Below are 26,287 nucleotides of genomic sequence, written 5' to 3' on the forward strand. Positions count from 1 at the left end.
AGGTCATGACCCTGAGATCGTAACCTGAGCTGAGATCAAGAGTCGGACGCTCAACTGATGGAGCCTCCCAGGTCCCCCCATACCACTGATTTATTAATCCATAGGCAATGCAACGCAGTCTTTCTTGAACACCTTAAAAGTATCTGCTAATTTTTTTTTCTAATTTTTTTTTAAACAAGTATTAGAAACCCCTTTCCTTGGTATCTGTGAGCATGAGTCAGCTAAAGGCTGTGCAAGGTATGGTAGAGGACTACAGAGGAGACCCATCTATCTGACCCAGCCCTGATCTTAGAGCCTGTTCGGCAAGCTGTCTATTGTATCAGGGTAGGACTCCAGGAACCGGGGCAGAGGGTGCCCACGGGTGCCCCGTGGGTACATTGGGCAAATGATTAGTTCTCCCCCCTCCCCACACTCCACCCAACAAAGTTCACCTTTTCCTACATATTTTTCAATATTTGTTTATGAAAAATTTCAAAGATACAAGAAAAGTTGCAAGGATTCTACAGCAAAAACCCATACACTGACCACCTCCATTTAACAGTTGTTACGTTCCCCCCCCCCTTTTTTTTTTAAGATTTTATTTATCTGTTTGACAGGCAGAGATCACAAGTGGGCAGAGAGGCAGGCAGAGGGGGGGAAGCAGGCTCCCCGCTGAGCAGAGAGCCCGATGCGGGGCTCGATCCCAGGACCCTGGGATCATGACCTGAGCCAAAGGCAGAGGCTTTAACACACTGAGCCACCCAGGCACCCCTCCCTGACTTCTTTTTAAAGTTTCAATAATGATATCCCGGGGCAGCAGAATTGCTCAGTTAGACTGGGGAGTTAAAAGAGAGCAGTGGTGCTTGGTGTTTTAGCAAGAGGTCTGTGGGGGCACCTGGGCGGCTCAGTGGGTTAATCCTCTGCCTTTGGCTCAGGTCATGGTCTCAGGGGCCTGGGATCGAGCACCGCATCAGGCTCTCTGCTCAGCGGGGAGCCTGCTTCCCCCTCTCTGCCTACTGGTGATCTCTCTCTCTCTGTCAAATAAATAAAATCATTAAAAAATATTTTTTAAAAGGTTTCATTTATTTGACAGAGGGAGACACAGAGAGAGAGAGGGAACACAAGCAAGGGGAGGGGGAGAGGGAGAATCGGGCTCCCCGCCGAGCAGGAAGCCCAATGCTGGGGTCGATCCTAGGACCCTGAGATCATGACCTGAGCTGAAGGCAGACACTTCCAGGAGCCCCTGGTCAAGAGATTTCCATCAGAGTGGTTTGAAGCCCTTGGAACCAAGTTAGGACAAAAACATTACAGTATATATAAGAGCCATAGGTACTTTTTTTTTTTTTTAAGATATTTACAAAACAAGAAGGCATCACTCAGAAAAGTTACAGATATTTTTAAAATCACAGTCTTATATGAAGAAATTAAAGCTTGGATTGGTAAAGGGATTTGCTTAAGGTCACACAAGCAGTTGGTGACAGGATTGCGATTAAAACCTTGGCCTCCTCTCCCAGTCTAATGGGGTAGGGGTGGAATGGGGGGGGGTGAGTGGACAGAGGTTGGGTCTGTCCTGCTCTCCACACTCACTTAACGCTGCGGCCCAGGGTCTACCCCTCTTCTCTTGTTGAGAAAAGGGCAATTTACTGTTCTTCAAATACAGTTAGGAGCAGAGAAAAGAGACTTTTGTTTGTTGTTGCTGTTTTTAATACAGAACTCATATGAACATTTAAACATTAGATTAGATTTAAACATTAGTCCTTAGTCTCCGTGGCAGAAGCTGTAGAAAGAAATGAGCCTCTCACTGCAGCCTTTCCTCAGTGGGACAGCTGTGAGCCTCGAAGCTTGGGTTTTCTCTTCCCGGAAGCTCACACATCTAGCCATAACCCTTCCTGATAAAATTGGGAACACATTCTCAAGGGAAATGTTATCAACCTAGGACTAAATTTAAATTGTTCTCTGGCTCCCGAAGAGTCAACAGAGGAAAAGCGCTGCAAAAGCAAGAACCCCAGGGCCCCAAACAGGATTCTGTTTATTTATTCCTATTGGACAAATATTTATATAGACCGAGAGCTCGGCACTATAGGCGACTTCTCTAGGACTTACTCTATATGTATTATGTATATATATGTTTACTTTGAACCAGGCACTATTTTAGGGGCTTTGTAATTAACAAGTCATCTTATCCTTATATCAACTCTAGAAGGTGCCCATCAGTGAAATTGGCTCTAGGAGCCCATCAGGAAGTATATCTAAATACGTGGGAAGGGTGAACACAGTGTGTTCAGCCAGCGGACCGAGTGGTGATGTCCCAGAATGACACAGAGAACGAGCAAAGGCAGGAAGAGAACCACCGTGCCCAGAAATTTGTGGTAGTTTCCTGCGGCGGTTGCAACAAATTAAGCTTGTTGGCTTAAAACAACCCAGTTTCACTGGGTCCTAACCAAGGTGTTGGCAGGACCCTGCTCCCTCCAGAGGCTCAAGGCAAGGAAGACATTCCTTGCCTTGTCCAGCTTTAGGGGGGCTGCTGCCCTCCCAAGACTTGTGGCCACGTCTCTCCCATCTCCCTGTTAGATCCGCATCACCTCCTCCTCTATGTGTCAAATCTCCTTCTGCGTCTGTCTTCTAAGGACACTTGTGACAGCATTTAGCCGCCCCCATCCCGATAACCAAGGATAATGGGGGGATCTCAAGATCCTTAACCTCATCACCTTTTTTATAAAAGGGCTTTTCAAAATTAAGTAATATTTACAAGCTCCAGAGATGCTATGTTCGGGCAAGATGTTTTGGGGGGGCCAGTTTTCAGCCGACCACAAAATCGTCTGGCAAAGAGCAGCCCCCTCCACCCACGAGCCGGCACACACCCTCATACACTCCCCCCCGCCCAAATTTGGACAGGACCCTTCTGGGAAGCATAATCCTTTATCTGCAACTTCACCAAAGGGAAAGCAGACATCAGAGCCCCACGAGAAACTGTGAAAGGCCCCTTGCCGCCCGGCTTCCTAGTTCTGGAGCTGCTAGAGCAGAAGCCCGGTGATGGGGCGCGTGTGACGGAGATCCCTGCCCTACCTGGAGCGGGTCCCTGTACCTCTCGAGAGTCCCTTGCAAACATCTAAAGAGCGTTCTTCCGACTGGTCCCCGTGTTTTCCGGAGGTCGCCTTGCTTGGTCACACTTGGCAGAGCAACAGCACGGTAAGCACCTGCTCCGGAGCTGAGCGTTCCCCACCCACCCGTGGCTTTAATTCGGGCGCGAGATCGGAATCGGCCCCACGTGTGTTCTGCGGGCAAACAGGACGACTTGCACCTCGCAGAAGGCGCTTCTTGTGCTGATTTCTGTCCTGCCCTTGTATTCCCTTTGTGCTGATTTCTAAACCCACTTTTTTAAAAAATTGCATTTTATTGCGTTGCGTGAATTTTTACAAAGCAGCCTGAAGCTGCCGTTGGAACAGAGGTGGCGTATAAATCCTATCAACCCATTTAAGGCAAATAAGTGTGGGACCAGGCGCACGTCTATTCCAGAGCCCGTCTCCTGCCCTACGGAGCGCGCTCCCCTTCCTTCTTCGACAGCAGGGGGAGATAAAGTCAACTTCTAGGTCTTCGGTCAGGTTCCTTCCCATCTGAGGTCCCGGCACCATGGAAATGCTTTGGCAGGCGTGGCGGAGCCTGGATGGGTTTACTCATCTAGGAGACAGTCAGCTAGGGTGTGCCTGATGGAAGCTCGTCGAGAGGAGTCAGTCACATAGCATGTGACGACAGGGGGACTGAGCTGAACCTGTCTTCCCTGGTGCTTCTGCCAGCAGGACGGGTGAGGATCAGCCACAGAGAGAACCAGTGCCCGGTGGGGCCTGTTGCCGGCCTTGGCATGCCGGGAACGCACTGCTCCTGGAGTCTGGCGAGTGAGCCCTGTCCTCCACCTCCAAATTATCTCCATCTAGATCCCCAGGGTTTTGTGCAGAGGGACACCCCAGACAAAGGACAGGGTCGCCAGCTCGCCCTTCAACCTCCACTTCCCTCTGTTTTCCCACCTTGTGAAATCCCTGGGATCTCGAAGGCGCTTTCTTGTTTCTCACACAATGTCTTAGAGGCCATCTTCATGGTTTCCCCTTCCATCCTTTTTCCTGGAGCCCCGCTCTGGCATCTTATTACCATCCTGCGGGCAGGAGAAAGACAGGGAATGGAGGGTAAGGTGCTCTCTTCCCTGAAGTCTCGGAACTGAGCTGTGCCCTCTGAAGGGACCCGGGACGTGCTGTCAGCCGTCGGGGTGACTGTGATCTCGGTGATTTCTAGTGTAAGTGCTCCTCCCACCCAAACCAGCATTCCCAGGAACAGTGGTCTCTGTGTGCCTGCAGGACTCTCATTAGAGATTCTCCGTCCCGGAAACAGAACAGGGAGCAGGGAGGGAGGTCTCTGAGCTTCTGCCCGAGGTTGGCAATGGGTAATTCTCCAGATGGCACGCGCCCCCGTCCTCCTCCTTCGGCCATCGGCTCTCTGGGGCCACAACGCGTCCTTACTGCCTCGCTTCTTGCTTTCATTTTGCTAATATTACTCAGTTAGTGCATTGAATAACGGTTTTGCCCGACATTTCTCTAGGTACTCCGTTTGTCCATGCTCTTCAGGGAAGCAGGAGAACCAGACGGGAGACTGGGTGTCTAGGGACCTGTCCTCAGCTGACTGATAGCCAGCGAAGCGGGGTGCAAAGGTAATGCATTCTTGCCACAGCTGACCAGCACGAAGGTGTCAGGCAGGCTGTTGACCCTTCCGGAGCCCGCCCGCACTCGGTGGTTGGAGGCCCACACGCTGTCTGGGGTGAGAGGAAGTGTGGGGCAATGCATATAAACTTCAGATGTGGTGAAGTTTATATGCCTCTTTACTATCGGGCTGAGGAATGTGTCAGCCCTTCCCCCCAGCAAAGGAGAGGCCCCTTGCTTGCCCCGATTCATTCCACTTCTAGCTCTGATAGCCCATCTCGCAATGAGACGAGCACCGCAAAACCCAAAGGCACTATGAATCTAGGGTTGCAGTTCCAGAAGAACCCAGAGGCCGCAGACCCAGGGAGCCGTGCATTCTAAATGTGGGGGCTCCCCCAAGCCTGAGCCAGCCCTGCAAGCTTCCCTCCCGGAGACGGTACCGTCCTCCCGGGTGGACACGAGTAACGCCCCCTGAACTTCATGTGAAAGGACCACTGGGCCGTCCTGGGAAGATGCTCAGTACGTCCAGGTTGGGTAGGAGAGTCTGCAGCTCTCCTGGGTGTCCCATGATGCCTGCCTCTTGGGCCAGTCCGAACACTAGGTGGCAACTGGATCCGCGTTAGTCTCTCCCGCGGGACTTCTAGAACCATGCAGGTTCACCCCAGGTCTCACCTGGGTTCAACCAGGTCTCACCCCTCATTGATTAAATCAGAACAAAGATGGAGGTTCTTGAGCCAAGGTCAAGATTCTTCTGAAACCTCTCCCCGCCCCAAGTGGTCGGGGCTGAGCACAGCAGACCCAAGGTTCAAGTGTTGTGAACCTCTCATTGTCCAAGGTTCTGGAAGATGACCAGACGTCACCTGGTCCGATCACTTTCACTGTTCTCGTGCCCCGTGCACAGCTGGGCCACATACTGAAGGCAATGTGCTGCCTTCGAACTACTACTTTCGACACAGGAAAACAGCGGGAACGCTCTTCCCTCTCTGTACTCAGCCCGGTTCCCGACACACGGTCGCATACGGAACAGGCTGTCAACATGCTGGCCCGTGAGGGTGAGTTTTACTTCCTCTCGGGCCCCAAAGGTCGTGAATAAGTAATTATCACATCAAAAGAAAGAAGGGCAGGGGGTCTGAAGCAGTCAGAGACACAACAGCACTGAGAGGCTAACTATAAACGGGGCTACCGTGGAAAACACGACGAAGATGAAGTCAGTAGCACAACAGAAGCTGCCTCCAGATCCCTAATGGCAAGAAAGTAAATTATCATTCTCTTTCAGTAGTTGATTGGACTCCATGCATTCAAGTTCTGAAAGCAGATGATTCGGAGTTCAGACCAAAATAATACACAACTACAGTCAGGGGGTTTAGCATTTTATCCTCATTTTTAACCTACAAAGTGTAAAGCGTTCATAAAAGATTTTAATAAATATATTAAGGCTTAAGGTGATCATTGTGTCGAGTGGAAGAGGCAGGACTGCTTTCTAATACACTAGTTTACACTTAGAACCTTCCAGAACAAAAAGTTTGCCATCTTACAGTGAATGACACCCCACAGGAGCTTGCCCCCCGTTTCTTTCTGCCAACATAACACACCTCCGTGTTCTCTTCCTCCTCCTCCTCCATCGGATTGACGAAGAAGGACCCAGATTTTGACAGGTGAAGAGAATGGCGTTGATTGGTGTGACCTGAAATGTTTAGGGTTTTTTTTTTTGTTTTTGTTTTTTTGGGGGTTTTTTTGGTACAAAGCTTTCACTGAGTCATCGGGACCGTTAGTAATGCAGCTGGCAATTAAGAAAGCCCAACCAAGAGCCTTAAACGCTCACAAGACGGAAGCAAGAATGGCTGCCGGATGTAGAAGGAAGGCGGCTGCAAAGTGTGAGTTTTCCTAGTCTGCAGCCTGGGGCCAGTTCCCACAGCAGATCAGCAAACCGTCCACCGCCTGCAAGGAAGTAACCAGCAAAATTCGTCTTGGGGGAGAGATCCTTGGGAGGGTCTTTGCCCCAGGATCCTCCTGTTAGGGTCCCAGCACGGACAGGACTCGTGGGCAGGAGTGTCTCTGCACGGGGGTGTCACTGAGCACCTCGAGGCCACTCAGGCGGAGACTCCAGCCCTGGCGACAGACTGCCACGTGTGTCCTCCAAATTAAGCCGGTAGCGCTGGCCACTCGTGCCACGATGGAGGAGCGAAGGAGCTTTCTTCGAGTGGGGAAGCTGAGGCTGACAGTGTGTCCGGTGGGCAGCAGCGGCCTCTGCTGAGATCCCTTTCTAGATGGACTCCAGAATCCAGTCGCTGCCGGAGAGCGAGGAGACAGGCAGCGACAGGTCCCTGGGGGGACCCCGTTCCCTCCCCTCGTGGAGGGCGTGGTGCTCCGGGAAATACTCCTCCTCCTCATCGAAGAAGCCGTTCTCCAGGGCGTAAGTGCAGTCCGGGCTGGATGCGGCCTGGCACGCCCCCTTATACTCCTGAATGGACTCGTAGAGGCTGTAGAGTTGGCAGAGCAAGGACATGTCCAGCTGTCGCAGGCCGACCTTAAGGAAAGGGGTGGAGAGGTAAAAACGAGAAGTCAGCACTTGAGTTTAATTTTAGTGGAACACTCAGCCTGCCATCTGCCCGTGCCAGCACATTCTTTCCAGACAGTGAATGACTCCGAGCATCACTCCAATGCTTTGGGGTTCCAATTTTGAGAAAACCTTAATTGTGGGATGCCCACACCTCAGACGTGACTCAGTGGGGCAGGGAGGGATCACACCTGCGGGGCGGCGGGCCCCGGCCTGCGGAGTTTACCCCGGCATGCGGGCACGCCCTGGGAAGGCACGGAGCAGCACTCCAACTTCGGGTGGCCCCAGCTGGTTTCACTTTGGACGCCAAGATGCAAGTCTGTCATTTCCTCTCGCTGGGATCAGATTCAGAGAGGACCCACATGTGCTCTCCCCGATACCACAATCGTTCTCGACTCCCCGGGAATAAGAGTCCCCTTGCCAGTGACAGTGGCTCACAGGTCAGGGTCACACACCGGCCCCTGGAGCCCCCGCCCTCTGACCAGCTCTGCCTCCGGGTTCCCAAGAGTGGTGTTTGGACTCCCTCTCCTCCGGACAAGTTCAGTCGTACCCAGAGATGATTGGGGGATCACTCCCCGGAGCAAGCGATCGAAGACGTGCACAGAGTCTCCTGGGAACCACTTTCACCAGTGGTGACAGAACAAAGAATGCTGGAAAGCCACATACTTGTTTATCCTCAAGTTCCCCTCCTCCCATGGCCAGTCCCACAGGACAGGCCCAAGTCAGCACAGGAAATGCAGTTTCCATCAATCTCAAAGAGAGAAGGGTTAATCCGCTTGGAAATGCAGCCTAGACAACGGCACCGGACACTTGCACACGCATGAAAATCACCTGGGGATCTTGTGAACCACGCAGCCTCCGGTTTGGCAGGTGTGGGGTCCCCGGTGACAGGGCTGCTGAGCTCTGGTGTGGGGCAGCAGACCTCCCTCCCGGTGGCAAGGGGAGAGACTCAACACCGGGGGCTAGGAGACCTGCCTTCTGCTTCTTGGCCCTTGAGCAAGTCACGTATCATCTCTACACCTTGGCTGATGACAAAAGGGAATCCTAATCTCTCTTATGGGGCTACAGGGAGGACTCAGTGAGAGATCCGTCCGTTTTCACCAACAGTCATCAAATGCTACTGGGTAGCAAGTAAAGGGCTAAAGCATGGGAACGCGCAGCAGAAAACACAGAGAAAGAGGAGATCTCTAGAATTCCCCAGCGATAAGATCTGCCACACGAGACTCTCACCCAGGGGACGCTGGGGTCCAGAACGCAGTGTTCCTCTCGTGACAAGACAGGTGTTAAATGCCGAGTCATTCTTCATACCCTCCAACCACGCTGAACCGCCAAGCAGACAGCGGCCCTCTCCCACCGCCGAGCACACCACAGAAACAGAACCGGGTCCCACTGACTTAGTGTGTTTTGCCATGACGTCCAGGGTCTGGGAAGGCAGACCGGCTCAATGGCATCCCATTCTTGAAAGTAAACCTTGAACAGGGAAAGCCACGGGCAAACCAAGAGACACCCAGGCCTGCCACAAACGGGTCAGACACCACCACTCTCCGTCCCGACTGGTCGTGTGTGTGTGTTGTCGGGAAGGAAAGAGAGTTCCCGACATCTGGGCTGGAAAAACTACCCAGACGATGCTGATGCCCAGTTCCAGCACACAACCTAGCGTTCTTGACACAAATCCCTGCCCTCCCTGGGTCGCTTGTATGTATTCTCCTGTGAGCCCCGACTTCCAGGCCACACAGGCAGAAAAGCACGGAAGGAGAATGCGTTTGGGCCCCGCAGGCTGCCCACGCGGGTCCACGTGCCGGCTCTGCCACGCGCGAGTGTGAGACCGTGGACATCCTGTTCGACTCCTGGAAAGAGTAACAGCTGCTCTGGTGGTTATTACGTTCACGATTCTCTCCAGGCTGCCAGCCTGTGGAATCGCGAACTGGAAAGGCCTGGCCGCTACCAGGCAGCAGGGTTCCCGGAAACAGCAGTGACCCCGGGGCACCACGTTCTAACTACCCCAACTCGATCATGAACACTGACTGGGAACCACCCGAGCACAGTCAAGCCAGATGAGAATTAGCCAGCAGACCTGCTTCTTGGGGACCAGGGTGGACACCGCAGACTCGAACAGGAAAGGACCTCAGAGGTCTCCCTTTCAAACCCCCAAACCCTTCCACACCAGTTCATTCATTTCCGGGCAGACATAATGCTTCCCTGCACAAAGTCAAAATTTCCCAGCCTGTAGGTTCTAGGGCCCTTGATGCTACGTGTAGCCGTTCCGCAGACCCACACATCTCATTTCCCTCTTAACCGCCTTTTACATATTTGAAGGTAATTTTCATTCCGCCACCTCTACCCCCCAGAAGAAACGCTCTGTCTTCTCCAGACCATACCTTCAGGCCTGTCAACTCTTACGACGACCTTCTGGCCCATTTTGACCACCCGTCCCTTCCCCTGAACTGGTTCCTGTTTCCCGGGCTCCTCCAGCGTCCAGATCTGAACCCGGTAACCAGACGGCAAGGTTCCGTCTTGGCAAGGTCACGCCTACCTATCTGTTCTAGGATTTAACACAAGGAACGTAAACCTCAGGGAAGAGAGTCACACCCTCCCGGAGCTGCACTAGTGTTTGCTTAAAAAGTCACAGACTCATGCAACACAGGATGCTAACTATGCGGGACTTAAAAAAAAAATCATAGAAAAGATTCATCCGGCGTCCTGGGGCTATTTCTACCGAGTCACTTGGACAGCTGTAGGGTTGGGCTACCCCAAGCCCGTTTCCCACCTTGGAAGTGAAGAATGAGAAAACAACAGAAGGGGGAAGGGAGCAGCGTGTTCCTGGACCGGGTCTGACTCTCATCCTCTGGGCAGGTTGGGAGTGGGGGCAGGTGACAGCAGGAGCCTGGGCTCCACGGCCCCTGAACGATCCCGCCGGGTTCTCAGGAGCCGGTGTCCTCTGAACGTGCAGTTCCCAAAGCCCTGGGATCCCCTTCCTCTTCAGGTGCCACGTCCAAGTTCTTCCAGGCCTCGAGTCGGATCCTGGCCCGAGGACCCATCTGCATTGCAGCAACAGATGACTCACAAAGCTGCCCTGTCCTCAGGTGCAACGCTGGCCTAGAAACGGAGGGCTGACCCACCTAGGAAGACAGCTCGGTCCCACGCACGCCCATCAGACAGCGGAGCGGCCGCCAAGCGCTTAGGGTGACTGAGCAGGGATCTCAGCACACGCGTACGTGTCTCCGCACATCCCAGCTTCTCGGTCCCTTCTGCGGGCACAGACCAGAGCTCCTCTGATTACCAGCAATCCTCCAAATCAGCGAGGCGGCCGTGAGGTCGGGAGCAACAAGAGCCAAGCCAGCTGCCAGCCCGGACGCTTCTCCCCCTCTCCCTCGGCTGTGGCTGTTTCAACACTTGCTCTTAAATTCTCTAGCGGGGCATTGCAAATCCCAAGGCAGGATTCCACTTTCCCTACCTGCGCCTGATGCCACGGTTGGCCGGAGGTCCCCTCCCCCAGACGGTCCCCGCTGTGTCTGTCAAAGCCTCCTTGCTCGCCCAGCCCGATGGCCGCTTCTCCTCCACTCTTTGGACTTTGGTTCCGTCGCAGGGGCTGCTCACTCCTCTACCTGCTCTGCCTGCCCTATTATTCTCCACCTGTTACTGCTGGTCAGCACATGGGTCTTCTTTCTTCGTATGCAGGACAGCCCACATGCAGTGGCCCCTTCTACCCCTGGGGTCCCCCAGCACCCGGCACAGAGCCTTGCCGTGTAGACACGCAGATACTGGCCGACTGTGTGAATACGCCTCTCGGTAGAGACGCCCGCCCAGAGGACATCTGGCTGCAGCAGCCTGGCAGGGGGGCGTGCGGGGACCAGACTGCCCCTTGCTACATCCCGCAGGTGCCTGCAGGGGTGGTAGACCTGAAGAGGCAGCCCTTTGAGCCCAGAGCACCCCCACGTGCCCCCGAAGAAGGCCCCAGACCACATGGTCATTGCCACATCGACAAAAAACACTCACCTCCTGCTTGACAGAAGACCCAAACCCAAGTTTGGGGCTAGAAAGAGCTCCCTGAGTGCTCTTTCTAGAGTCACACTGTCTGCGGCTGGGACAGAGACTCATGACAGCCCCAGAAATCAGCCTCTCAATCCTGAAGACCCGAGGGTCTGGGAATGTGGGAAGGGCAGAGAGGGGTCATGCCAGAGAATTAAACTGCGAGTTGTTTCACAACATGATTAAATCACCCATAAATGGAGACAAGTCCTTCCAGAAAAAAGGATGGGGGAGTGGGGAACGCCCTCTACAAGCCCACTAACCCCCACCACTGTCCCGTTCTACACTCAGGGGAAGCCTGTCATCTCAGTGATGTGTTCCCACATGGCCCTGAAGGACGGCCGATCTGATTCACAGCTGCATTCAGAAAATACAGCTTGTTTTCGGAAGCAGATTTTAAAAGTTCAGGTACTTTTAAGAAAAGTACAGAATCCTAAGATCCTGTCCTGTGTGGCCCTTATTCTAGAGCTTCAAGACAATTAAGAACAATCAACTAGTTTCCACTGCTTTAAATTGCTAAGGTCATTCCTTCCTCTCTCTGTCTGGGCTTCCTGCTTAACTTCCTGATCATTTTCCTCTCTTTCCCTGGGCACAGAGCTCGCCTGCCCCCCTCCCCCACAGCGCAGGTGGCTCATCAACCCACACCATCTCGAACAATCCTGAATCACCCTCAAAACTATCTCAACCCACAATGGACTGGCCACGTGGATACACCTCAGACGGGGGAGGGGGTGGCTCCCAGCTGGGTTTGGGGTCATTAAGTTTCTGACTATCTTTGGAGGGTGCTGTGGGGGACAGAGTTCTTCCAAACCTCCAAAAAATTACAACAGACACAGGTCGATTCGGATACAAGGCTTAGAAGATGGAAGGTACTTTTTAAAAGGGAACTTTGGTTGGGACCAAACAAAGCATCGTGAAAAGCTTAAGGATACTTTTAAGAAATTAGTTGTATTTAAGAAAAAGAGTCTGTTTTTATTTACGAAACTAAAAACGAGTTGGTGTCCTTCCCTAGTCCATTTAGGAGACGTGAACAAAAGCAACCTCTTCTCAGATACAAGGAGTAGAAAACAGAACAGACGTCAAAAGAAATGCTCTCATTTGTGCCCTGCTCCAAGACCCCCGCCGAGGCTGTGGGCTGAGCCAGGCAGAAGCAGGGCAAGGTGTGGGGATGGCTTAGATCAGGAAGTCATACTGCGGTCGGCTCCGAAATGACGCCCACCCGCCCCCACCCGACCATCTATCTGCCTACCACTGCATTCCTGGACAGAAGATAATAAATATCCCACTTCATACTGGGCAGGAGGGATGTACAGATTCCCAGTGAAGCTGCAGAATCGTGAGCTGTATGTAGTGTGGGAATTGGGGGGTGGGGTCCCAAAATATGGGGACAGATACAGAAAAAGTTAGTTGCATGACAGTTTACACTGAAACATAAGGCAGGAGGAACGTGGTGTAAAAAATTAGGGATTAGTCATACAATAAAAACTAGGTGGTCATTTTAAAGGAGGAGCCGCTGGGTACGTGCTACAGTAGAAGCGACCCACGTGCCTTGCACAAAAGCCCAGGTCACCGACAGTATGTTAGCAGGAACTCCCTTCCTCTACACGCACACACCCGTGCACGCCTCTGATGGGAGGACGAAAGGTCTGTTAGCAGAACCTGCTTCCAGAGAGTGGGATCGGTATTTACAGCCTGCTGCACAGCTCAGTTTTCTCAGCAAGCATGAGCATACTCTCAATTGTAAAAACTAGTGGTAATAAAAAATCGTATCACGTACGCACACTGTGCAGGACTGCTTGGCAAGCTCTATCAAAAGCCTTGAAATAGCCCAAAACTCTCAACCAGCTAACTGTTCATTTCTTTTTTTTAAAGATTTTATTTACTTATTGGGGGGGGGGCAGCAGGAGAGTGTCCCAAGCAGACCCCGCACTGAGCGTGGCGCCCCACACGGGGCTCGCTCTCCCAACCCTAGGATCAGGACCCGAGCCAAAACTGAGAGTCTGAGGGCCAACAGACTACGCCACCCAGGCACCGAGGTCCGAGCCAAAACTGAGAGTCTGAGGGCCAACAGACTACGCCACCCAGGCACCGAGGTCCATCCCCAGGGATGGACTGGAGAGAGGAAAACCTCGGCTGGACACAAACAGGAAATCCTCAGCCTTGCTCTGCGAGGCAGGTGTTGATTCTGTTACGAAGAGGAAGTTGGGGTCCTGAAAGACGAAGCCCTTTGACAGGTGGAGGGGGGCGGCTTGCGGTGGGGGCAGGGCGGGGAGCGGCAGTCTGTCCTGTTTGTGCCACGGACCCCAGCCAAGGAGATGCCCAAGGTCCTCTGTGGTAGGTGGCAAGCTGCTAACATCATAGGTGATTTCGATTTTTGGCTTTTCTGAATTTTCTGGATTTTCTACCACGAATATGTATTAACTTACAATGAGAACGCTTGGAAGTTAATCTTCTTAAAATGTAATGAGCGCCTAAGCATATACTCGGCTCATGAATTTGTTTTAGAAAGGACTGGGAGGGGCGCTCAGGTCATGATCTCGGGGTCCTGGGATCGAGCCCCGCATCGGGCTCTCTGCTCAGCGGGGAGCCTGCTTCCTCCTCCCGCTCTCTCTGCCTGCCTCTCTGCCTGCTTGTGATCTCTGTCTGTCAAATAAATAAATAAAATATTAAAAAAAAAAAAAGAAAGGACTGGGAAATGCCCCAAATCTAATCAAGATGTCCAGCACCTTATCTGCAGAGCCGGAATGTAATAAAAGCAGTGGCCTAATGCATCGTAACCTGATTTCTGAATAAAGGATGCGATAACAGAAGGATGCTGACCTGTATACTGTTTTGCAAAGGAAAACGGAAGAGAAAGACTCCTTGGTTGTTGATCCAGTGGGGAAACTGACCCCCACAAGACCTCAAAGGTCACGGCCTGTCATGCTGTGCCCACGGCAAGCTTCCAACCCGTCCCGCAGCTCCGGGGCTGCACTCTCCTCACCTGGGCGGACAAGCATTCATGCTATCCGGTCTGCTTCATCTCCTGCGAATGCTCTGGGCCCACTGGGCTGAGGACTAGACTCTGCAAAGCCCCAGTGATTCAGAGACAGAACATCCTGTATGGCTGCACCCCCGGGGTTAAGCCACGCCCAACACTCGCTCAGCTCTGCACCTGCCCATACACCCTCTCGACCAGGTAAGGCAGTTTCAGTTGTGTTTTTCTGCTGACAGCTGAGGGTATCCACGCGGACAGAGCCCATTCTGCGACGTCTCCTGGGACGTGCTTGTTTCTCTCTAACCGCAACTGGGACCAGTGAAGCCCGTTTCCTCTTCCGCGGCTCTAAGCAGAGCCGAGTTAAAGCAATCGACCATTTTCTCTAAGCAATGGCTTTGCTCATTCTTTCTCGCTTTTTGCCCATTGTAAAAATAAAACATTCTAATTAGATTAAAATGTCAACGGTTTGGGACGCCCGGGTGGCTCAGTGGGTTGAGCCTCTGCCTTTGGCTCGGGTCTTGATCTCAGGGTCCTGGGATCGAGCCCCGCATCGGGCTCTCTGCTCAGAGGGGAGCCTGCTTTCCCCTCTCTCTCTGCCGGCCTCTCTGCCTACTTGTGATCCCTCTCTCTTTGTCAAATAAATAAATAAAATCTTTTAAAAAAATTTCAATGGTTCATGCTCATATAAGCCATTCTTCCTAAATTCCACGGTCTAAAGCAGCTTTCTACCTTCGTGTGTTTGAGTCTCGGGACCTCTTTACACTCTTGACTAAAGCTACGGAGGGCCCCTACGAGCTCTCGTTACGCGGCTTATACCTAACAACATTTACCTTATTAGAGGTCAACACTGAGCAGCTTTAATATGGATCCACTTAAACATAAATAATAAACCCATTACATGCTAACATGACATTTTTATAAACAACGCCATTTTGTCAATCTTTTTAATGTCTGGTTTATCTCCTGCCTTGGATCCTTCGGGGCAGGTTGTTTTGGTTCAAGGAAATGAAGAAAATCCGGCCTCACACGGGTATGTAATAGCCTTTTAGAAAACCGTGGGTGTCCTTTTTTTGACACAACCCTTTCGTTGGCTGCAGAGCGGAATTTGAAACTACCCCAATGAAACTTTTCATACTATTATATTAGTCTTGCGCTTTGAATGGCTCTTTTAACTGTGGATGATTTTGTAACAGCAAGCATTAGTTCTACGAAAAATGTGAAAAACTGACTCACTGAATTGGGCAGATCTTCCAAAAGTTGATCTATCTCCTTAGGCGGTATTTTATTTTATTTTATTTTTAAAAGATTTGATTTATTTATTTGACAGAGAGGGACACAGCGAGAGAGGGAACACAAGCAAGGGGAGTGGGAGAGGGAGAAGCAGGCTCCTTGCTGAGCAGAGAGCCCGATGCGGGGCTCGATCCCAGGACCCTGAGATCATGACCTGAGCCGAAGGTAGAGGCTTAACAACTGAGCCACCACGCGCCCCCTTAGGTGATATTTTAAAACATCACATTCATTGATATGATCGCCACGTAATTATGGACCCTGAGAAGGTCTCCAGACCCACACTTTAAGAACTGCTGTTTTAAAGTACCCACTTTTAGGGGCACCTGGGTAGCTCAGTTGGTTAGGCGTCCCACTCTTGGTTTCAACTCAGGCCATGCTCTCAGGGTCCTGAGATCGAGCCCCATGTCGGGCTCCTCGATCAGTGCAGTCTGTTTGTCCCGCTCCCTCGGCTCCTCTCCTCCCCCCACCTCATTCTCTCTCTAGAATAGATTCTTAAGAATATATATATACTTAAAAAAGCAAAGATACCCACTTTTAGCAGTTTAGTATACATCCCTCAAGACACTATGCTTATGCAAGCTGGTTTTTAGCTAGTAACCACATATACAAATGTAGACGTATACTGTTTTGTAACTTACTTTCTCATATTGTGAATATCTATGTTCGTATAGTTACCACATTCTTTTCAATGACTGTATAGTATTCTACCACTATTTCATATTATATGATTATCTATAGCTGCAATACACATCTGTGTACAAATATTATTATTCACTGTGTGACTAGTAACATAAGATAAATTTATAAAAATGAAATTGCAGAAGGGGAGAAGAGAAAAGGATGCTTTCCTTCTAATCCCTCCCTAGCCCTGGGGTTGCAAACAGCAGACCATCATTCATCGAGGATTTATACCAAAGTCTAAAAGCTTATTGCCCAAGATAGTGAGTGCAGACATGGACACAGCTGATATTGAAATCAGCTGGGACTGGCGGGGAAAACGGACTTGCCAACAACACTCTGGAACGAAACACACATACGAAGGTGTTAGTTTGTGTTCTGTCATTTCCTTGAATGATACCCAATTAACCGAAATTCCCCTTCTGCAAGAGGAGATGCCGTTAGGGGAGAAAATCTGAAGTTAAAATCAGAAAACCAAGTTCTAGGGCAATATATTAGAAAATCTCGTATCAGCAGCTGGTGTTTTGCAGACCTGACATAAAAAAACACAAGAAACCGTGTTTATGGTGTCTATCTCCCCAAACCCTCACCGTCACGATGATCATTCTTTTCCATCTCCACTGGTGTTTTAGATAAAACATGATACCTTATTGGTTTCCTTTGCATATCTGTGATTGTAAGGGTTGTTGAACACCTCGCTGTTTCTCCTTTAACTGCGTTGAACTCGGCTGTTTTCTCTTCAATTCTAAGTGCAGTCGACAACCTAAGCACACACCAAACACCCTCTTTCCGTGGTGTCTAGTCTCCAAATGGATCTCAGTAATCCTCAGCCCAGCCTCTCCAGGCCGTACGGGGCCTGGCGTCCCCCAGAGGCTGCCCCTGTCTGGAGGGCACTGGTCAGAGGGCAGAGGCTCTCCCTTCTCCCCCAGCCCTCTGCGGTCAAGGGCAGGGCCTCCTCCCAGAATCCTTGCAGAGGGAATTTCACACCTGCAAACTGAGGCCAGCCCACTGCTCTTAGGGCCAATCAGGGCAGCGAGCAGAGAGTGCTCCTAAAAACAGAAAAGGCCACACGCTTTACGGAGTTTTCTGCAGCATCATGGAAAGCCTAAGGGTCTGTCTGTCTCCCAAGTTCCTGGAGGAGGACGTACATCCCCGGGTCAAGTGTGCATGAGGGAAGGAGCAACAGAAAAGGAAAGAACAACCTTTGCGCACGCTGCCTGCTTATCACTTGGAAACATCTGGAGCCTGTGGGCCACGAGTGAGATGAATAGAAGGTCGGGGGTCTGGAGGATGACACTGGGCAATTGGGGGCAAATATCTGGCCCAGCCAGTCTCACGGCCGGTTTCCTGTTCGTGGAGTCTATGGCCCGTCCGCAGGGTTTCAGACACAGGATTGTGAAAACTTTAGCTTTTCCAACGGAGCTCTCAAGTCTCCCGGGCGTTCAGGTGGACTTTCCAGAAGCAGAGCTGTTGCAAAGCCTCCAGCCGCTGCCTGGTGGCAGGGCACGACACGAGGGCCACCGTCCTCATTTGCAGCCCTCCCTGAACTTCGTTGCCCACGCGGCCTCAGAGACCTACGGCAGTGCCGGCCCAAGGAGATGCAGAATCGCTCGGGCACTGCTCGGTGGAGGTCCTGTGTCAGGGAACAGGTGTCCACAGTGCCAACAAGCGGGACGCTCTCACGTTCCCGTGCAACAGAGGAATGTCTTTAACCACAGGTCGGGGAAAAGAGGGGTTTGCTCCTTGCAAGATACTAGTGAGTTAGGAAAAATATTCATTTGTAGTCTCCGCAGGTCAGGACAGTAGTAGATAAGGTGGTATGGTAAAGTATCTTTCAATCCTCTGTTTTCCAATGTTGGGACTGGAAGTATAACCTCACTTAAAGGTAACATCAAAAGTGAATGAAACCGGGGCGCCTGGGTGGCTCAGTTGGTTAAGTGAGTGCCTTCAGCTCAGGTCATGGTCCCGGAGTCTCGGGATCGAGTCCCTCATCAGGCTCCCAGCTCTGCGGGGAGTCTGCTTCTCCCTCTGACCTTCTCCCCTCTCATGCTCTCTCTCTCTCTCTCAAATAAATAAATAAAATCTTAAAAAAAAAAAAAAGTGAATGAAACCAGGGTGCCTGAGTGGCTCAGATGGTTAAGCGTCTGCCTTTGGCTCAATTTCATGATCTCCAGGTCCTGGGATCCAGCCCCCTGTCGGGCTCCCTGCTCAGTGGGGAGTCTGCTTCTCCCTCTCCCTCTGCTTCTGTGCTCTCTTCTCTCTCTCTCTAATGAATAAGCAAAATATTTTAAAAAATAAAAGTGAATGAAACCAGGGCGCCTGGGTGGTATCTGGTTTTGGCTCAAGGTCCTGGGATCGAGCCCCACTTAGGACTCCCGCCCGGTGGTCAGCGGAGAGTCTGCTTGTCTCTGCCCCTTTTTCCCGCTCACGCTTGCTCTCTTTCAAACAAAATCTTTTATAAAAGTGAATGAAACCAGGCCGGGGACCCCACCTGCCTGCCCTTACAGCCCCATCCCCACCTCAAGGACACAAGTGTGCTTCACACACACTGAACTATTACACACATACACACTTTTCTAATTCTGCTTTTACTGGGTGGATCCTGGGGTGGGGACAAGTCCCATACAGAGTAATTATGGCCTCAAAACTTTAAGATCTTAGAAAGGGTGCCTGGGTGGCTCAGTCAGTTAAGCGTCTGCCTTCGGCTCAGGTTGTGATCCCGGGGTCCTGGGATCGAGTCCCCCATCGGGCTCCCTGCTTCTTCTTCTTGCCCCACCCCCCACTCCTGCTCTCTTGCGTGTCCTCTTTCTCTCTCAATAAATAAAATCTTTAAAAACAAAAACAAAAGGAGTCTCGTGACATTTAATTCTTTTTCCCCAAAGGGGAGTCTAGAGCTGAAAACAGTAAAGCGCTTTCCTAAATTATATCATGTAATCTAATAACAGAATTCAAACTCCTGATGCCTGGGTTGGGACCTTCCCAGTTCTCAAAGGACTTGTTAACAAGTGCAAATTCTGCCTTCTCCTAGATTCGGATCCTGCTGGTATAGAAAGAGGCCCAGGAATCAGCATTTCAGCAAGCAGACTCGGGGATCCTGAGTCCTCCCAGCCTTTGGGAAAGGAGGTCCAGTCTTTGGGGACCAGCAAAAACAAAGAGACAGGAAAGACAGTATTAAAGGCCACCAGACAGTCCCACTCTCCTGTGATCAGCATCAATCAAGAATGCTATGTTGGTAGCTAACGCTTTTGTTCCAGATGGCGTTTCCTAGGCCTCACTTGGGATTGGACCTTTACCATAAAACCTTTTAAAGACTAAAATCCCCTCACTCAGACACCGGCTCCACGGGCAGAATAAGAACTGAAATCCACTGGGATGTGGGCCATTCAAGCTAATGCACATCTCCCAGAACACAGTTCACTGCACAAACTCATTAGACATTTAGTTGCTCTCAACAAAAACGCAGGGACGAGGAGTGTTGCAGGTCTCAGAAATCAAGCTTTATTTAATCAGATTAAATTCTTCCCCTAAACCACTGCAGCTCGGGCACTCAAAACTTCCGAGTCGATGATTTCCCACTCATGCATGGGTTGGTGACCAAAATAACTACTTGACATTTTTATTTTTTAAGATTTTATTTATTCATTTGACAGAGAGAAAGAGATCACAAGCAGGCAGAGAGGCAGGGGGAAGCAGGCTCCCTGCTGAGCAGAGAGCCCCATGCGGGACTAGATCCCAGGACCCTGAGATCATGACCTGAGCCGAAGGCAGAGGCTTAACCCACCAAGTCACCCAGGTGCTCCTTGACATTTCTTTTTTAAAGATTTTATTTATTCATTTGAGAGAAGGGGGGCAGAGAGAGAGAGAGAGAGAATTTCAAGCAGATCCCATGCGGGGCTTGATCTCACAACCCTGCGGATCATGACTTGAGCCGAACTCAAGAGTCGGCTGCTCAACCCACTGAGCCCTCCCCCCCCACACCCCGGGTGCTCCACTACTTGTTGGTTCTAAGGAAAAAAAAAAAAAAAAAAAAGGAAACAAGAAAACAAAGGGTTCTAGGTCAAAGCTACTAGAACTTGCCTCTGTGGTTTGAGAGGCAAAACCCAAGAACCCCCAGGGGTGCTGCCCTCAAACGTCTGCTGCTCCCACATATCTGAGGATCTTCTGTCTGTGCTTTTGTGATTTTCTGGGAGGTGTCCAAGCTTGATGGGCTAATGCCACAGAGCTACAGGGCAGGGGGTCTAGGTACAAACTTCAAGGAACTTACCTGTCAGGTTCTCGGCTGATGCCGAGAGTCAAGGGTGTCCTTCAGCCACGCGCAAAGATCTGAAACGCCAGCCAAGGTCTCTGAGCAAAGGTGATTTTGTCAGCTTAGCAGGTAAGAATCTTTCAAACTGTGGGGCCCTTCAGGGCAAAGTATTTTTACGGAGAAAGAAGCCCGTGGCAGACATCTAATAGTCTGGCCGTCTAGCAGCCCCCAGCTCTATTTCTGCAAACCGGCCTTTCTCTGGGGGAATCCCCAGCACCCCACACCCACCCCACCCACGTGGCCACACTATCTCAGTAAAATGCAATCCTGCCCTCAGTCACGACTAGCTGGCCCCGACCGGCCCGATGACCGCAGCTGGGCCCACTGGTATCCTTCCACACGGTATTTGCAAACGGGATCTAAGAAACACGGCCAGAACGGAGCGTGGACCCGGTTAGCAGCCAGAGTCCCAAAAGTAGGAAAACGAAATGGCAGGGGAAAGAGGAGACAACAGTGCACTTCCCAGGGGCCCCGTCAGCCCTGTTCTAGCCTGTCTCTGTGTATGCCCAGCCCGTCAAGATTCTCCTTTCGCAAGAGCTGGTTCAGACGGAGTTACGATTACTAATACAGAGACTCCAGTCAAGAAAACTGGGAAGAGGTCTGAGCCACAGCACCCCTGTTGCTGTGAAATGACATCTTCCAGCTGGCGGCGGGTCCTTAAGAGCCAGACAGTTCTACTCATCCTCGTATCTCCACAGCACTCGACAGCTCACGCACAGCCCGTAAACATCTGTGGAGTGTGATTGTAAAATATCATCTGATGTTCAAAAATAAAAAGGGGGACGCCCGGGTGGCTCACTTGGTTAAGCGTCTGCCTTCAGCTCAGGTCGTGATCCCGGGGTCCTGGGATCGAACCCTGCATTGGGCTCTCTGATCAGCAGGGAGCCTGCTTCTCCCTCTGCCTGCCACTCCCCCTGCTTGGGCTCTTTCTGTCTCAAATAAATAAACAAAAAAAAATCTTACACACACACACACACACACACACAGGGCTTTGGGACACATCTGGTTGAGTATGTGACCATAGCAGGGTTAAATTCTGAGTGATTTTTCAAAAAATATATGAAACAGGATGCACCTAGAGGGTATTATGCTAAGTGAAATAAGTCAGACAGAGAAAGACAAATACCATATGATTTCACTTCCATGTGGAATCTAAAAAGCAAAACAAATGAACAAACAAACAAAAAGCAGAAACAGACCCATAAATACAGAGAACAAAGCGACTGGTTGCCAGAGGAGGGGGGTGTAGGGAGGATGAGCAAAATGGGCAAAAGGGAATGGGAGGTGCAGGCTTCCCGCTCTGGAGTGAGTAAGTCACAGGGATGAAATGTACAGCAGAGAGAACACAGGCAATGGTATTGTAACAGCACCGTGTGGTGACAGATGGTAGCCACGCTACCAGTGAGCACACCTTAGCAAACAGACTTGAGTCACTGTGTTGCACCCCTGAAACTAACGCAACAGCCGGTGTTAACCCCACTTCAATAAATACGTAAGTAGATAAATAAATAAAACAGATTTTGAGTATCCACCCCACGGAGAAGTTACGATGTATAGAAAGCATTTACATGGTGCCTACCAGGAGATCTCCCTATTAACAGTGATGATCTCTGGGTGTTCGGAACTGTGAGTAATGTTTAATTGTTTTGCTAACCCGCACCTTCCATACAAATGCTGAAGGCACCTCCCAGACTCGAATAGGTAACTGACAATTCCTGCATTTTCTGCATCAGAGCAGAGTCTCCCACTGGATTCCTGAATCCCATTCACTGGCCCCCACCCTGCTGGAGGCTCTCACCCCCTCCCAGCACTCGTCTAGCATCTCCCACTCCCCGCTCTCTACAGTCTGTACCACACCGGTGCTAGTCCCTTATATCCAGCTTTGCTGCTCTTTTCCCACTGCCCTTGTCCCTTGAGAAAATTCTGTTGCCTTCAGAGACCTTCCCACACCATCACTGCTGCATAGAACTTAAAAACAAACAAATAAATAAAAGATTAACCACATTAATCTGTGATTGCACGGGACTCTTTCAAAAAGGGATTAATCATGGGACGCCTGGGTGGCTCAGTTGGTTAAGCGGCTGCCTTCAGCTCAGGTCATGATCCCAGCGTCCTGGGATCGAGTCCCGCATCGGGCTCCTTGCTCCGCAGGGAGCCTGCTTCTCCCTCTGCCACTCTGTCTGCCTGTGCTCACTCTCTCTCTCTCTCTCTCTGACAAATAAATAAATAAAATCTTAAAAAATATATATATATATTAAAAAAAAAAAAAAAAAAAAAAAAAAGGGATTAATCACATTCTGCCACGACTGCTAGTATGTCCCTGGACACAGATTTGACCTCAGGCCTTCCAATTAAACAGATCAACACAAACCATTCCATAGATAATTCAGGAATGAACTCAGCTTAGGTTACCGCTCAGACCCCACTGCCGCAGGTTAGTAAATCTCTTAAAGGCAACAGACCTAGGGCTCTTTTAAAAAAGACCTTGTGACATTCTGTGAAAGGACTTGTCGAGGCCTGTAGCCCTATCTTCCTTATCTTTCTCGCAGCTAAACAGCAGACTGACCAAAGATGGCCGTTTATTTTTCTTGTGCTTCAAACAGGCTTAGGGAGAGCTCTGGTCCAAGGCATAATTACAAGGTTGTGACTGTTCTGCAGTACCACCAGGAGGGACCCAGAAAATTACTTTTGGGAATGGCACATTGACTCGTAAGCCACCAGAGCAAGTTATGAAGCAGAGCGTCACAACAGGAGTGGCCCTGAGGTTTTCCTGTCTGTTCCAGCATGGGACTTAACTGAGGATGAGTTAACTCACTGCACCCCCGTATTTATGCTACATCTAACTTCAGACTGTAAACATACTCGATGTAGGTTTATCTAACTAATATTCAGCTCTTTAGCTGTGCAAGGCTGGTGTCGATGTTTATTAATAAATAAAAATGGTTGTCTTGGAATTTAAGTCATTCTGTAAGCAGCTTAGAAAATCTATTCAGAGAGGATTGGAAATCACAATTTCAAAGCTAGCTACAGAGTGGGAAAACAGTATCTAATTGATTTTTAAAATGTTAATTTAAGGCTCCTTTTCTAGATTTAATTAAGTCTTACCTTTCAGAATGGATATGCTCCTAAAAAAAAAAAAAAGGAAGCATAAACTGAATGTTTCTAAACAATCTCTTAATGTACTAGATGCATATTTAAAGGGTTTCTGTGATAAGGTTTTGGCAAATTTATTCTTGGGGGGGAAAGCAGCTTTCATATATTAGATTTCCTTAGTGAAGTTTTTACCTGTACTTAGAACCTGCACTAAGAGAAAGGAAGGGGCAGATTCCAAAACGCAAGCGGGTGGCCAGGGTAGGTGATGGGGGTCAGCAAGAGCGTAGGAAGAAGGAAGTTTTCCAGTTCTCTGCGGGCCTGGCCTAAGCCTGCGGGAACGCTGGGGAAGGGCTCCGTGCCGCCTGAATCCTTGCCCTTGCCCTTGCCCTTGATTTCGGCGTCGCCTGTAATCGGGTGTCCCGATCCACACACACCAAATGTACCTCCCAGGGACTGAGAAAAACTAAGCCCCGCGGTTTGGCGCCCGGACACTGCCCGAAGCACCCACGCGGGCTTCACCCAGACGCGCAGCGCACCCCCTGCGCTCTCCGCCCGCGGGCCCGGGGGCTCGGCCGCACGCGCGGAGGGGACGGCCCGAGCGCCCGCCTTCACCGCCATCAGGGGCCCGAGCCACCCCGCAGTAATCGGATTCCGCACGCGGCGCCTGGGGCGCGGGGGAGGGGGCGAGGGCTGTTCCAATCCGCGGTCGACACTCGCACGGACCAAACTGTCCTCTCCGAGGCAGGAAAACACAACCGCCCACAGCTCTAAACCCCGCGCCGCAGGGAGCGCCTCTCCCCGACCCGGGAGGTCTCTCTCAGTCCCGAGACGGGTGACCGCGCCGCGCCCGCCGCCAGCCACGAGGGAAGCGCACGCCGCGCCTCCCGCCGCGCGTTTCGAGCCCGCTGGGGCCGGACTCGGGGCGGCGGGACTCCGAACACTGCCTTTTCACTGGGGGGCCTCCCCGGGTGAGGGTCCCACCGCGGACTGCGGACCGGTAACAGGGGGCACCTGAGAGGTCAGTGCCCCTCTCCCGGCGCTGGCGCCAAAGAGCCAGAAAGCGGCGGGGGGCGCGGGGACTTCCGGAGCAGAGCGCGGGTCCCGGCGAACTTTCCCGGGACGGCGAGCCCGGGCGGAGGAACACCCCCCACCCCCGGCCCCGACCCCCGGCCCCGGCCCCCGGCCCGGCCCGCGGAGCTCCCCTTACCATCTCCTTGCGGAGCAGGGCCAGCGCGGCGTCCAGGTTGGGCGGCTTGGCGGGCAGCCCCGCGGCCCGGGCCCCGCCGCCGCTCGCGCCCCCGCGGCTCAGCTCGTCCTGGATGCGCGACTTCTGCGCGTACAGCCGCTCCAGGTGCCGCCAGCCCCCCGCCGCGCCGCCGCCCGACGCCGAGTGCAGCAGCCCGCTCAGGCTCTTGGGCAGCGGGGGCAGCCCGTCCACCCGCAGCCCCCGGACCGCGCCCGCCGCCCCCTGCGCCGCTGCGGCCCCGCTCATCGCGCCGGCCCCGGCCACGCGCTCGCCCCCCGCCACCGCCGCGGCCGCCGCCACCGCCGCCGCGCGGCCCCGGCCCCGAGGCTCTCCCGGCCCGCCCCCTTCCCGGCGACGCCCCACCCACTTCCCCCCGCCCCGCCGCCCCGCCCCCGCCCTGCATCCCCGCCCCGCGCCCGGCGTCCCCGGCGTCCCCCGCCCCGGCCCGCTCACCTCCAGCTCCGCCCATGAGCCCCCAGGTCCCCTGACCACTGCGCCCGTCCCCGCGTCCCCGGACGCCGCCAGCCCCGCCCCTGACTCCCGCCCCGCCCCCACCCCTGCTCACTTCCAGCGTTTCCTCCGTGCCCCGCCCCACCTCCACCCCTGCGCCCATCCCGGCGCCCCTTGCTCACCTCGGGCCCCTCTCGGGGACTCCCCCCTCACCCGCCCACAGCCCTCCAAGAGCGGATCCCTGGCCCGGCTGCCCCACACCCGGCGAGATGTGCTTCCCGGGAGCCCCCTGTCGCGTGCAACCCGACCGACGGCTGGCGGGGGGGGCGGGGGGCGGGGGCTGGGGACAAAGGCTCCCGCTCCGGGCGGGCGGGACGTCGGAGAGGAGGTCAGGCAGTGCTGGCGATCCCGCCCGCGGTCTCCGGTCCCCAGAAACGGGCCCCGGCCGGCCGAGGTGGGGGAGGCCGGGCTCCGGCCGCAGGACCCCCGCCTCTCCCCGAGGGCTGAGGCCCGACCGCTTCTCGTTACATTCCGCTCGCCGCCGGGAGGGTTGGGACACCCAGACCCGTGCAAGTCACTTATCCCCTCCAGGGCAGGCTGGTGGCCGGCCTCAGTCAATGACAATGTCCAGCCCTACCGACAGCAGCCAAGAAGAGCACCGGGTCCACTTTTGGAACTTCGAAACGCAAACAAACCTGTCTTTCAGCCTGGCCTTGAACACAAGAGTAATTCTAAACAGAAATGTTACAAAAGGAGAGAAAACTTAAGTCTCGGGACACTATCCATCAGCTCTGAGGGACAATAAACACTGATGGCTCACACCTCAGGCAGGGAAAGAAAAGGGAGAGAGAAACCGGCCGCACCCCTTTTAGGAAGAATAAAAATGACAGACAGCTATAACCGAATTAGAGAAAGAAAAGTGAGGGATGAAGGACCGATTGGCAGACAACAGCCCCACCACATATTAAAAACCAATGCGGAGGGACGCCTGGGTGGC

At 52.4% G+C, this 26,287-nt stretch overlaps 1 protein-coding gene across 1 annotated transcript; it reads right to left on the reverse strand.

Moving 5' to 3' along the window:
• Positions 1 to 6,019: 6,019 nt before the first annotated feature.
• FAM89A (family with sequence similarity 89 member A) lies at positions 6,020 to 25,127 on the reverse strand. The gene is made up of 2 exons (XM_080823702.1): positions 24,802 to 25,127; positions 6,020 to 7,191 (listed from the first exon to the last, which is right to left on the reverse strand). The coding sequence occupies exons 1-2, from the start codon at positions 25,084 to 25,086 to the stop codon at positions 6,928 to 6,930; spliced, it is 549 nt and encodes a 182-aa protein (XP_080679828.1). The 5' UTR covers positions 25,087 to 25,127; the 3' UTR covers positions 6,020 to 6,927.
• Between the last annotated feature and the right edge of the window lie 1,160 nt (positions 25,128 to 26,287).

This window comes from Martes martes (genome assembly GCF_963455335.1).
Source record: "Martes martes genome assembly, chromosome: 14".
NCBI classification, from domain to species: domain Eukaryota; kingdom Metazoa; phylum Chordata; class Mammalia; order Carnivora; family Mustelidae; genus Martes; species Martes martes.

Coding starts and splice junctions, on each gene's coding strand:
- FAM89A (XM_080823702.1), bottom strand. CDS start 25,086: ATGAGCGGGGCCGCAGCGGCGCAGGGGGCGGCGGGCGCGGTCCGGGGG. Junction 7,192..24,801: donor CCCTGCTCCGCAAGGAGATG/GTAAGGGGAGCT, acceptor CCTTTCCTTAAG/GTCGGCCTGCGACAGCTGGA.